Below are 14,370 nucleotides of genomic sequence, written 5' to 3'. Positions count from 1 at the left end.
GCCAATTTCACAACTTCATTGCCATGATGATGCTATGTCAGCAAACCCAAAAACCCCAAAAATGACTGTAAAAATTATAATTTAAACAACTTTACCACTGAAATAATACACCAGTTTTAACAGAAGAATTAATGTAAGTACTTTTATAAAATTACAAGCTTCACATTTCTCCCTTTAAACCCTCCAAAAATTGGCTACATTCACTTCCATTGTAAGTGCCTCACTGTAACCTAAATTTTAGCTTTTTTTAAAGAAATTGAGGGATGAGTTGAAACACATTTTTGTGGTAATAAACATTATGCCACAAATGCTGTCAATTGAGCTTAACTTGTATTGAACCTGGAATATTCCTTTAAGTCGCTTTGGATAAAAGCATCTGCCAAAAAAAAACGTAATGGAAATTTTTTTTATGGAAAACAGTTAAATATAAGATTTAACCTCAAGACACAAGCCTGTCGGTTCAAGATCCAGGCTATCTATTTTAATGAACAAAATGGCGAAAATGTGTATATTATCTCAGCATTAATTTCAGATAAGACATTTTGTAAATTGGCCCATGCAACTATTGGAATTCTGTCAAATTCTCTATAATGGTGAAGATACTCAAGATGCTCAGAGGTGAAGATGGTCAAGGTAATTATCACCTTTAGTACATACTGAATAGATTCTAGAACAAGCCAAGAACCAGATCCAAACAAAGACTTTCTGAGCTCCAGACCAAGACACTGAGTAATTAGAACCACACCAAGGACACGTTTATGTAATCTTTAGAGAACTCAGGACCAAGACCACAAGCTAAAAAATCTGGATACCACTGCGCAACTGTAACTTTAGATTCCAGTAAGCCTAAACTGTGCATTTTTGGAGATCTAAATTAAGTCTTCAAACTTTGCTCAGAGGTAACAGCAGATTGCTGTGAAACTAACATTATAATTATCTGCAGTATGCCCTTTATTCAACGCCAAACAGGTCTGAAGTATTCTGTCATTTAAACAGATGAATGCGCACGCTACAGTTAGCTAATTGGCTAATTAGTCTAATTAAGCCACTTGCCGATTTGGGAGTGGGCAAACAGTGGCGTCTCAGTGGAATTGTCCAGAGAGAAGGAGAGAGTCATACAATGGCTGCATGATAAACTACTGCAGTGAGACAAGCAGAGAAAGCATACACACAATAGTATACATAAGGACACTTATGAACACATATACAGCCAGAAACACACAAAACTGCTAAAAACTGTTTGTGCAAATACAAAAGACATAACTGCTTAAGCAATGCATATGAAGCATATAAATACATGAAATAAAGGTTAAAACTTAGTACATCCCAGTTGCTGCATTGATTAGGAAGGTTGGTATTTTGCATGTTTTTCATATCATCACATAATCATCACATATTGTCACTTCATCGAGCTGTATTTATTTGTTCAAAGAGCCCCTTTAACCATTACAAGCATTTAGCCATTTACTCTACATTTTGTTTACTCACACTTCTATAGAATGAGATCTGCTTTTTTTAAAATGTTATTATAGCAATATATATACATAGTCGGTAGTGAAATTTGACGATTCTCTATACCTTTTTTGATACCACAACATATAATAATTGTATTTTATTTTTATTATGTAAGTATTGTTTCAAGTTCTCAAGTAATTTTTCAAGGCAAGTCAACAGTCTGTAATCAAATAAGAACAAAGAAACAAATGAATAAATAAATGAATTCAATAAATAGAAAGAAATTAAAACAATAAAACAAAAATCTAATTAAGAAAACAGAGCTTTTTGTAGCAGCTTTAAAAAACATTTAACAGCAGTAGCCTATCAAGTATTCAAGTAAACATTCACAATGAAATTAAATGTAACATAACACTACTAGCTACTGATCTTAGCTGTTTGATAATATTCCATTAATCCTTTTTAAAGCTACTAAATTTATCTAGCCATAATGAGCAGTGAGTGGTTTATTTGCTTTCTTGTTTTTTGTTATCTATTAGGTTGCATTTATACTTCTAGTCCGACATTTTGATACAAATTCGCCTTTTTTTGTCCCACTGTTCACGTTCACTTTAGACATTACTGACTCTATTTAGAATAGTACCTCTCCAAGACTGACATTTTGGCAGAATTTTGAAGTGTATTTGAATGGTCAAATGGTCAATTGCGATAGGCATAATGAGCACCCCTGCACGACACTGTATCCACCTTATTTTGCAACGCAGAAGTAAGCAAGTGACTGCGTTTCCAGCAAATGTGACAAAGTCCCACTTTCTCTGACCGCAATGTAAATAACTAGAAGGATAATAAGACCAGAATTTAGTGATATGGGTTTAGAAACTATCACATAACCTCATGATGTACAGCGGAGTAATATGCCAATGTCGGATAATTTTCTAACATCAGTATTTATAGTAAAAGAGTAAGTAGATATTCACTTTTTGCTGTGTGTTGTATTGAAGAGACGGTAATAAAATCAGCTTCTTACTTTAGTGAGAGCGTGACGATGCCATGTTTTATGTCTCCATGTAAACCTCCATTCATATTTTTATCTGCGAAACCTCTGATGATGCCTTTATTTATTAATTTCCAAACGCAATGTTTCATAAGCCATGCTGAATGCAAGATCTGTGTGTCTATATACACCGTAAAGAAAGTGGGAATGTTCTCTGACAAGAAATTATAGAGTAATGCATTTATTATTTTTCCAAAATGAAACAAGATGCAGTTCTGAGGCAAAGAAAGTTGAAGCAGCATTTTTCCAGCTGCTTTCTGCTCTCCCCTGTTTGTGTAAAGTTTGCGGCAGCTGTTACAGACGGAGCGTTTCAGTGCCTGATCTCTCATTCATTCTGCCTGCGCTACAGTCAGGGTTGGTTGGGTTACTTTTGAAATGTATTCCACTACAGATTACAGAATACATGCTGTAAAATGTAATTTGTAACATATTCTGTTACATTACTCAAGGTCAGTAACGTATTCTAAATACTTTGGATTACTTCTTCAGCACTGGAAGATTTTTTCACTTGTTTTGACTATAACAACTCTGCCAGTACAGTAAGACAAAATACACATGTTAAAAATACATTCTCTGAAAAACCTAAATATCTTATGAAGTGTTGTTTCTAAAACAAGATTAATCAAGTTGATCTTGTTTTAATGATTTTTAGATATTTTTACAGGAAAACAATAAAAAAAAATATTATCAAGAATACGATTTTTGCCCTAATATCAAAGATCTTACTAGAAAAAAAGAAATTATGATCCAACGTGAATTTTCTTGATAAAAAAATATGATTGTGCCTGGTAACATGTGCATGTAAAATGGCTAGAAATAGCATTTAAGCTTAACGTAAAGCTGACAATTTACACAAGGTTTATTTCTATTTCTGCTGCTCCAAACTTCAAACGTACTTCTCTGTCTGCTCGTATGAATGTAACACATCATAAGAAAGTGTTTCACCGCTGTTCAAATGCACTTTGGATCGCATCATTTATATGTATAAATGTTTTCCATCTGAAAGGACTAAAGATTAAATGAAACAAATGACAGTAAAATGCAAAGTAATCTCTTCAGTAATCTAAATACATTCTGAATGTAACTGTATTCTAATTACCAATGATTTAAATTGTAACTGTAGTGGAATACAGTTACTTATATTTTGTATTTTAAATACGTAATCCCGTTACATGTATTCCATTACTCCCCGACCCTGGCTACAGTGTGTGATAAAACGCTTGCAAATGGGTGTTCATGAAATAATGAATGATAATAATACGATCACATATATTGCCAGCCTGCAATATAAAGCAGTATAAATTTGTATTTTTATATTGCTGAAATCGCTGGAGGTTGCTTATACCAGAAGTGGTCCACATTCAAGGTTGATAATGGCGGCGCCCTAGTTACACTGAAAAATAAGATGGATACTTATAGACAACCATTTTTAAATTTTGTGAAAATCAACATTTATTGGAATAAAAACTGATATGAATTTTCTGTTTTCACTGTCAAAGGTCATTTTGATCACACTGTGAATTCAGCAATGGTAGGTGGAAAGTTTTGCTTATGTAATCAGCTAGTGCTAACTGAAATTTGAATCACTGCCCTCAGTGGCTGAAACTGGAAGTGTTTTTGAAGGTATGGGCACGTATGAGCCCCAGTTTCTAGGTGACATGTCCACAGAGTGGTGACAAAAGCAAGTTGTATTTTTAGTCAACAGGAAGGCATATTTTATTAACTACCTCCTAACACAAACCCCAACCCTAAACCTAACTGTAAGGAGTAAAAATGTAATATTCGAGTGAAAATGCAACTTCTGAATCACACCAGTGTTTATGTGAAAACACTTCCTGATTCCCAAGGGATTAGAACCCCTGTCACAGGGGTTGCTCACACAACGTGCTATCAGTAGTTCTAGAGGGAGATATATTCACCCTTTAATTAATGCAAAAATGTCTAATGGGGAAGCCGCTTCTCAGTAATTCAGCTGATTGAGGTTGATTTCAGGGTACATGAACTTTCGGAAGCAATATGTCAATTTCCTATGCGATCATGTTGGAACACCATGAGTTCAGCATCACACACACATCAGAGATGCATTCAAAAACAAGAGCGATATTTCCAGTACTAGCTACAAAACTGCTCCAGTGAGAAATCATGTGATTTGTTTAGGCAAATTAGTAATAGAGCATTTGCTAGTAAAGATCTTCGTGCTGTTAATGGAGGATAAACTATTATTTTATTGCTGTTATAACTGTTATCGTGACAAACATATATACAGTATCTGGCGAGCTCTTACAATAAATTTGACACACAAATGTAAAGTTTCTATCAAGGCATTTACAGTCGGACTGCTGCCACTCATGTTACAGTATATCAGTTATACTCAGATTTGTTTTTGCATCTTTTTTTGCTGTTTAATTCATTCATTGCATCCATTTGGAGATTCATATTTCTCTTTGTCTAACTATACAGCAATTCAGGGACAGAGTGCAATAACTAAGTGACCACAAATACAAAATACACACCTTAAAATTCATCCACTTTTAACATTTATATTTTCAGAAGCATCATTAGAGTTCGTCATTCAAACACATACTGAGCCATTGGTATTTACTGGAACCGTTGCACCCCAGATAAGTGTGTGTGTGTGTGTGTGTGCGTGCGCGCGTGTGTGTGTGTGTGTGTGTGTGTGTGTTCTGGAAGTCCTCCAGTACGAGGACATCTGCACCACTGATAAACTATAACTCTGACAAATTGGCACTGTCCATTCATCCACCCTCTCCATGAATAAGCCATCAGAGTCATCCAATCAGACATGGTTGACAGCTCTGGTCACCAATCAGAGTCAGGCTGGGCAGAGAGGACACACAGGGCACGCTGACACTGCTGCAGGTGGAAATGAACCCTGACTAAAGCAATGCTGATATGGAAACAGCTTTTCACATCCTAATTAATCTCAATAATCATAAATTAATCTCCACAACACATACAATGAAAGGACATAAAAAGAGAGGGAGAGAGAAAGAGGACTGGCAGATGTTAATTTCTTCACAAACAAACTTTGCCTGTTGTCTTTTAGCTAATACTGTGCTGTTCAACTGTCCTGGATATGAAGGTAACATAAACTACGTCCAAAATAAACAATGTGTATGATAATGATGACGTCATGAAGAACAAGATGATCTTATGGAGATTATTACATCACAATACTTAAAGGAATAGTTCACCCAAAAGTGAAAATTCTGTTATAATTTACTCACCTTCATGTAATTTCAAACTTGTATGACTTTCTTTCTTGTGCAGAACAAAAAAGATGTTTTAATGAATTTTGCAATTAATATAGAAAAATGTCTTACATTTCAAGGTTCTTTCTCCCCAAAACCTATTGTATGCTTTCAGAAGACTTGAAATACTGTGGTGGCCAAAAATATTGGCACCCTTGGTAAATATGAGCAAAGAAGGCTGTGAAAAAAAATCTGCATTGTTTATCTTTTTGATCTTTCATTAAAAATATTCACAAAAATATAGCCTTTAATTGAAGTAAAACAACTGAAAGAGGGGAAATTATTAAATTAATATTTTTCTTCAAAACACGTTATTGGCACCCCTAGAAATTCTTATGAGTAAAATATATCTGAAGTGTATTCCCATTCATATTTTTAATTTTTTAGTGCACCTAGGTGACTAGGAACATTAAATTGTTCAGCCATGACTTCCTGTTTCACAGGGGTATAAATATGAGGTAACACACAGGCCAAATTCCCTTAATCATCAATCACAGTGGGTTAGACTAAAGAATATAGTTCTGATTTGCAGCAAAAAGGTGGTTAAGCCTCACAAAATGGGAAGTGGCTATAAGAAAATAGCCATTTCCACCATCAGGGCAACAATTAACAAGTTCCAATCAACTGGAGATCTTAAGAATTGGCCTGGAAAAGGACATGTGTCTATATGGTCTCCACACACAGTGAGGAGGATGGTTCAAGTGGCCAAAGAATTTTCAAGGATTACAGCTGGAGGATTGCAGAAATTATTTGGGTCTTGGGTTCAGAAAGTCTCAAAAAATATATCAGACATCACCTACATCACCACAAGTTATTTGGGAGGGTTTCAAGAAAAAAAGCCTCTGCTCTTATCCAACAACAAACTCAAGCATCTTCAGTTTTCCAGACACTACTGGAACTTCAAATGTGACTGGGTTCTATGGTCAGATGAAACAAAAAAAATAGCTTTTTGGCAGCAAACACCAGAAATGGGTTTGGCGCAAACAGAGATGAAGTACCTAATGCCTACGGTTAAATGTGGTGCTTGATCTTTAATGTTGTGGGGCTGTTTTATGCCAGAGGTCCTGGACATCTTGTTCGGATACATGGCATCATGGACTCTATGGCTGGCTGCCTCTGCCAGAAAGCTTACAATGGGCCCTGGTTGGATCTTCCAGCAGGACAATGATCCAAAACAAACATCAAAATCTACACAAAAATGGTTCACTGACCACAAAATCAAGGTTCTGCCATGGCTATCCCAGTTCCCTGACCTGAACCCCATAGAAAATTTGTGGGGTGAACAGAAGAGGAGAATCCACCAACATGGACCTCTGAATTTGAAGGATCTGTAGAGATTCTGCATGGAGGAATGGTCTCAGATCCCTTCCTAGGTGTTCTCCAACCTCATTAGGCATTATAAGAGAAGACTCAGAGCTGTTATCTTGGCAAAGGAATGTTGCAAAAAGTATTGAATAAAAGGGTGCCAGTAATTGTGGCCTATGTGTTTTGGAGAAAAATATTTATTTAATAATGAGATATTTCCCCTGTTTCAATTGTTTTATTTCAATTAAAGTTTAGATTTTTGTGATTTTTTTATTTTTATGAAAGATCAAAAGGATAAACAATGCAGATTTTTTTTCACAGCCTTCTTTGCTCATATTTACCAAGGGTGCTAATATTTTTGGCCACAACTGTATGACACACAAGTCATGACAAGTATATTATACTTTTTGGACCTTTCTTAACATCTTAAACCCGGAGCGGACCGGTACCAAATGGAGGGGGGTGCTGAACTCATAAAAAAATATATATATATATTATGGTATTATTCAATAACCACTTGCTTGATCTGCACAAAATACGTTTTTTTCCCCAATTTGGAATGCCCAGTTCCCAATGTGCCCTAGGTCCTTGTGGTGGTGTAGTGACTCGCCTCAATCCGGGTGGTGGAGGATGAATCTCAGTTGCCTCTCCACAGTCAATCCATGCATTTTGTCATGTGGCTTGTTGAGCACATTACTGTGGAGACCTAGCGTGTGTGGAGGCTTCATGCTTTTCTCCGCAGCATCCATGCACAATTCACCACGTGCCCCACCGAGAGTGAGAACCACATTATGGCGACCACAAGGAGGTTAACCCAACATGACTCTACCCACCCTAGCAACTGGGCCAACTGGTTGCTTAGGAAGCCTGACTGGAGTCAGCATGCCTTGGATTTGAACTTGCAACTCCAGGTGTGGTAGTCAGTGTCTTTACTCGCTGAGCTACCCAGGCCCCCCCTAAATATGTGTTGTTTTAAATCTTAGACTCTTCTCTTTACAATGAATACAGCTGATCTGACCAATTCTAAAAAACTGCTTTTCAATTTGCTGATGAAGTAGAACTGTTCCATTTTCAGAATTTGCCAATTTGTGATCACATCAATCATATTTAGAACCAGTTAAAAGATCAAAAAGATTACAGACAAATGTTGTATATCACTGGAAAGGTCTTCATAAGTAGAATACAACGGGCAAATTTGTTTCTCTCAGAGAAGGATGAAAACTTAATCTTCAAACCTCTTTAAATAATGGTCTGTATGTTAAGCAGTTCAGGCTGAATACATTGCAGGAGTTTAATACTTCAGATTAGAATGTTTGTAACCAGAATGTTGAAGTGCTGCACTGCAAGCACTGTCATGAGTTATTCTACATTATGCTGCACAGATGTTAAGCTCTTCTGTAAACATGCAGCACACCCCTGCTAACGGTCCGGGTAAAAGGTCTGGCTGGCAGAATTCTGAGATTTTTGGGATAAGTGTGGAATGAGCATAAGTGTATTTGCTGTTCAGAGAGACTCCTATAAGTGAAGAGGCCTGATAGATCTATTTTAAATCCAACTCACGACAGCACACGGCAAGATGAAAACCCTGACACTCAAATTGCTCTGTCAATCATCTAAAAACGCTGAAATAAATACAGGCACAGACAGAGACTTAAAGACAGAGACTGTTAGAGCAAAGAGCTGTTTGAAACTAAACACAAACAGAGTTAAATCAATATAGACTATACAACATAACACATCACAAAACTGTTTCTAATTTCTAATTTCGCTGCCATCATGTACTTCTTTTGGTCTGTGGTATAATACAGACTGATCTAATGATTATACGTAGTTGTTCGTAGGTAACATGTAAATGTACATATTTTTATGTTTGGATAGATGCTGAAACGTATAATATAGATGGTTTGACAGCATCTAAAACATCATTTTACGGATTCAGAGCTTATGAAACATACAATATTTACGAATCTATTATGTACAAATATTTTTAGAGCCGCTAATCACACCTACCCCTAAACCTAAACCTAACCATTTCTTAACAATATAAAAAAAAAGTTTAAGAGGCAGATTAATTTAATCACAACAATTTATTTTTAAATAAATGGCGAAAGGCAGTAGAAAATAGGGCTGCACAATTAACTGAAATAAAATCTAAATCACTATTGCGATTATTAAACTGCAAATGGCTGCGATTTAATTAAATAAATAAATGATCTGCTCGCACAGCTCACTTAAAAGTTTATGCACACTGCTCTGTCCTGTCTGAATTGTATTAGTGCATTATTACAGTGCTTTCAGTGGTTACATTGCCGTTCTGCGCTCGGCATCACCATCTCGTCCTAAAAGTACAGATGTGCTTCTGAGTTCGGTTCCGTTTGCTCATGTTTGCTGAGCATGTCATATGTTCAGCACTCCAGATTCACTTTAATTTCACTTTTGCATAATTCCAAATGCTACGAGTTAATATACAAATACAAATAATACACCTCATGGCACCGGGTATTTGTGGACAGAGAAGACGTTCAAATTAGTGATGTCTGATTCTTGAACAAATTGTTTTTTTTTAGAAGATTCTCAGGAAGTAACCGGTCGAGCCAATCACAAAATCAAACTGAATTGCACTTTAGTTCCAGGTTGATGACGCAACATGCACAGCTGAAGTACTTGTACTGGATACACACGCAGCATGTCGAACTGTCAGACTCGTGAACCCAATGAGCCGGTCCCACTAAATGTCAAAGTTTGCAGAGGATTTCCAAGGCCTTGCTATGTGTTTAGAGGTTAATGGCAATAGACGAATAAAACATTTATAAACCCACAGTTATTTTGAATTATTAAAAAAATCAATAATAATAATTTGGGGGAAATAAAGGTCTCAATACTTAAGTAGGCATTTTTACTCGATGATGTTACTAAAACAAATTATTAATAATATATTAGTTTTCTAGTTGTGTTTGTTTTTAGACTTAATGAATTGTGTAGCTAACTATGATGGACATTTTTCAAGAAATCTGAATTTCATTAACTGAATTTCATTAAATATATATATATATATATATATATATATATATATATATATATATATATACACTACCGGTCAAAAGTTTTGAAACACTTACTCATTCTTTATTATATTTTTTTTTTCTTCACATTTTAGAATAATAGTAAAGTCATTAAAACTATGGAATAACATCAATGGAACTATGGGAATTATGCTGTGACAAAACAAAATCCAAAATAAATCAAAACGGTGTTATATTTTAGCATCTTCAAAGTAGTCACCCTTTGTCTAGAATTTTCGGAAATGTACTCTTGACATTTTCTCAACCAACTTCTTGAGGTATCACCCTGGGGTGCTTTTTAAACAGTATTGAAGGAGTTCCCATCTATGTTGGGCACTTATTGGCTGCTTTTCTTTATTATTTGGTCCAAGTCATCAATTTCAAAAACTTTTTTTTTTTAATTAAATTTTAGTTTTATAATGAAATAAATTAATATGGTGGCACAATTATATTTTTGCCTACAAAACTAATTTCAAACATTTAAGCATACGCCTTCAGATCAAAAGATTTATAAGATCATGTGAAACATTTCAGTCAAGTGTTTCAAAACTTTTGACCAGTAGTGTATGTACATATATATATATATATATATATATATATATATTCCTTATTATGGATTTAATAAGTATATGTAAATATTTGCATGTCTCTAATGCATGTTGTTAATACATACAATTATTATGTTTTAGATTCTCTCAAAATGTAAATATACGTTTCGGTGTCTATGCAAATGTAAGCAATTGTTCAACTGCTAAAACCACACTTTACATAAGAAAACATATGAATTTAAATTAGATCATGTTGTAAAATATCAAAGCTGGCAGTGGATTTGTTAGCTGACACTATGATGCCCTTGAGGGAAGTATTTAAAGGTTTACAGAGTTTTTTTCACTTAAAACATTTTACTCAGGAAGAAATGAATAGTTATTTGGACAATGTTTACAATAATACTACTACCTAAACTAATCAAAACCTTAATATAATTGAAGCTATATCCAAAATGTATGCAGGTACTTTTTCAGAAATGTAACTGTAATCCTTTCTAGTAATACTTTATCTGTATGTTTTTTTAAGACATCAAAAAACATTTTATTAAACAAAATACAATAAAATAAATCAAAATACATAATGGCAGTAGTGCACTACTATAGTGAGTACATCAATTAGGAAATTAAAGAATGTGAAAATTCATAGCATTTGTTCATGTTTTATAGCTGGTATCTCTGAGACCCCAAACAAATCATGAGGGTTAATAATTAATTCTAATTAATAATTTAGAATTAAAATGTATTCAATTAATAATGATATTGTCTGTGTTCTGATTACTGTTCAGAAAGTAATAAAAAAGAACTTTGAGTGCTGCATCACCTGTACCCTAATATATCAAATGCACAACAAGTGTAAGCTTTGCAAGTTTAATACATATAAAGTCAATTTATTTGAGTGTTTTCAAATACCAATGACATTCTCCAAAAAATAATTCTGGCTAAAATATCTCAGACAGATAACTGGTCTTTTTAAGGAAGGAAAATTGTTTTCTAGGCCCAAAACACAGCAACAGTGCTTTATTCTAGAAAATATACAGAAATAAGCTTTTATTTTCCAGTTCATAACAATCGAGAGGATAAAAACCAAAGAAAATAACAAACAGTAGGGCAAACCGGAGACTGAGGGTCAGATAAAAATGCACAAAGCAGCTTATGATAACAAGAGGTCACAGGGTTAAATAAACATGCATGCTCTTTGACCTAAAGACTGAAAAAATGAAACAGCCATTTAAGACAGGTAGAGTATGAATAGGGTATGAAGATGTATACAAAGAGGAAAGTATTTTACAGTAAGGACAAATTGACTTGTAGTGTTTGCACACACACACATAAATGTCTGCCACATCATACAGCACTTTATAAAACGGAAAGTACATGAAAGCCAAACATCCATGTGGATACAACATACAGTAAGAATCTCTGTGTGAGTTCAGATGTCAAGCATTGACACTCACCCACTGGCGTGTTCTCATAGATGAGCAGGTACGACTGGAAGAAGTAATTCTGGAAACGGGGAGGCTGATTAGAGGCTAGTGGAGAGAGAGAGAGAGAAAGAGAGAGAGAGACAGGTCTTAATAAAAGAACACACACACAGCAGCAGCAACATTAAACAGCAAATAGGAGATGACATCCATCAACACATCAAATGAACACTCTCAGTTGTGGAGCCCTCTCCAATCAATACCAGGGCCAAGTCAGTGTTTCTGTGTTGAATCAGAATAGGCTTTATTGCCAAGTATGCTTACACATACAAGGAACTTGTCTTGGTGACAGGAGCTTCCAGTGTACAACAATACAAAAACAATACAAAAACAGCAGCAAGACATAGATAATAATAAAAAATAAAAAATAGTTATACACATATGTACATACACACACAGACACACACATACATACATACATAAATACACATACGTAGTGCAATCTAATACAAATCTGTTATCTGTTATGTACAGTGCAAATAAAATCTGTTATGTACTGTGCAAATTTTTTTTTTTTTTTTTTCAGAGGAATGAAATGGCAGAAGAGGTTGGATGTGTTGGATAAATATAAAAAAAGAAAGAAGAAAGTATTGCACATAGTTATTGCTCAATGGGGCAATTGAACTGTTCATGGGATGGATAGCCTGAGGGAAAAAAATGTTCCTGTGCCTGACAGTTCTGGTGCTCAGAGCTCTGAAGTGTCGACCAGCAGGCACCAGTTCAAAAAGGTAATGGGCAGGGTGAGTGGGGTCCAGAGTGATTTTTCCAGCCTTTTTCCTCACTCTGGAAGTGTATAGTTCTTGAAGTGGGGGCAGGGGGCAACCAATAATCCTCTCAGCAGTCCAAATTGTCCTTTGTAGTCTTCTGATGTCTGATTTCATAGCTGAACCAAACCAGACAGTTATTGAAGTGCAGAGGACAGACTCAATGACCGCTGAGTAGAACTGTATCAGCAGCGCCTGTGGCAGGTTGAACTCCCTCAACTGGTGAAGAAAGTACAACCTCTGCTGGGCCTTTTTCACAATGGAGTCAATGTGTGTCTCCCACTTCAGGTCCTGTGAGATGATAGTGCCCAGGAACCTGAATGACTCCACTGCTGCCACAGTGCTGTTTAGAATGGTGAGGGGGGTCAGTGTTGGGGTGTTCCTCTTAAAGTCCACTATCATCTCGACTGTTTTGTGCGTGCAGCTCAAGGTTTTTTTGACTGCACCAGACAGCCAGCTGTTCAACCTCCCTTCTGTATGCAGACTCATCGTCATCTCGGATGAGGCCGATGACAGGAGTGTCATCTGCAAACTTCAGGAGCTTGACAGAGGGGTCCTTGGCGATGCAGTCATTGGTGTAGAGTGTGTGTGAGAGAGAGCATATGTGTGTGTGATTTAATAGTGACACCCAGCCACTCCTAGACTCACTTAAAAAGAAAGATTATTCAAGAGATCCTTCAGCACCTGCAGCAAAACAAAAAAAGTCATCCTTGAAAAAGTACCTTTATTTATTTTTTTATTTATTTTCTGTATACAGTTCTTTCAAGATTAATAAAGTTCTTAATTTTACATTACAGTCAGGCCAGGATGGAATCTGTCGACTTTTGCAGCAGTGATTTTGGAGGAAAATTAACTAGAGGATAAAAAGTCCTTTGTGGAACATAAAAAAGGTCTCCAATTACATTAGGCTGTATAACCCTTTTGCTTCTAATTGAAACCTTTATTTTTAAGGATATATTTGCTCACTTTCCTGCAAATGTATTCAGTTAATTCAGATGTTACTTTTCAAAGGAATGTTTCAGGTTCAATACAAGTTAAAAACAATCAACAATATTTGTGGCACAATCTTGATCATCACAATATATTATTTCGACTCGCCCCTCGTTTACTACAAAAAAGCGGTTAAAGTAAGGCACTTACAATGGAAGTGAATGGGGCCAGTACATAAACATGAAGAAAAGCACCTTTTCAAAAGTATAGCCACAAGACTTAAACAATATACATTCTTAACATAATTTTGTGTGATAAAATCATATACTAACCTTATCTATGTAAAGCTGTGTCCAATCCTGGGATTACAGGTTTTTGTTGTCATGACAACAAAGTTGTAATAATGGATATAACTTTACACAGATAAGGTTGGTAAACAATAATTTTATCACACTGAATTCATGTTACAGTGTTTAATGCTTACATCTTATGACTATAC

At 35.5% G+C, this 14,370-nt stretch overlaps 1 protein-coding gene across 1 annotated transcript in view; it reads right to left on the bottom strand.

The window, feature by feature from the left end:
• The window catches only part of LOC127413678 (cadherin-23-like), a 315,190-nt gene that overhangs the window by 291,824 nt on the left and 8,996 nt on the right, over positions 1-14,370 (bottom strand). The window contains exon 2 of the mRNA XM_051650995.1: positions 12,151-12,225. Coding sequence (XP_051506955.1) covers positions 12,151-12,225 — 75 coding nt within the window. The remainder of the gene's footprint in view (positions 1-12,150; positions 12,226-14,370) is intronic.

This window comes from Myxocyprinus asiaticus, chromosome 23 (genome assembly GCF_019703515.2).
Source record: "Myxocyprinus asiaticus isolate MX2 ecotype Aquarium Trade chromosome 23, UBuf_Myxa_2, whole genome shotgun sequence".
In the NCBI taxonomy this organism is placed as follows: domain Eukaryota; kingdom Metazoa; phylum Chordata; class Actinopteri; order Cypriniformes; family Catostomidae; genus Myxocyprinus; species Myxocyprinus asiaticus.
The sequence above is the reverse complement of the archived record's forward strand: the minus strand, read 5'-3'. Positions and strand labels throughout refer to the sequence as shown.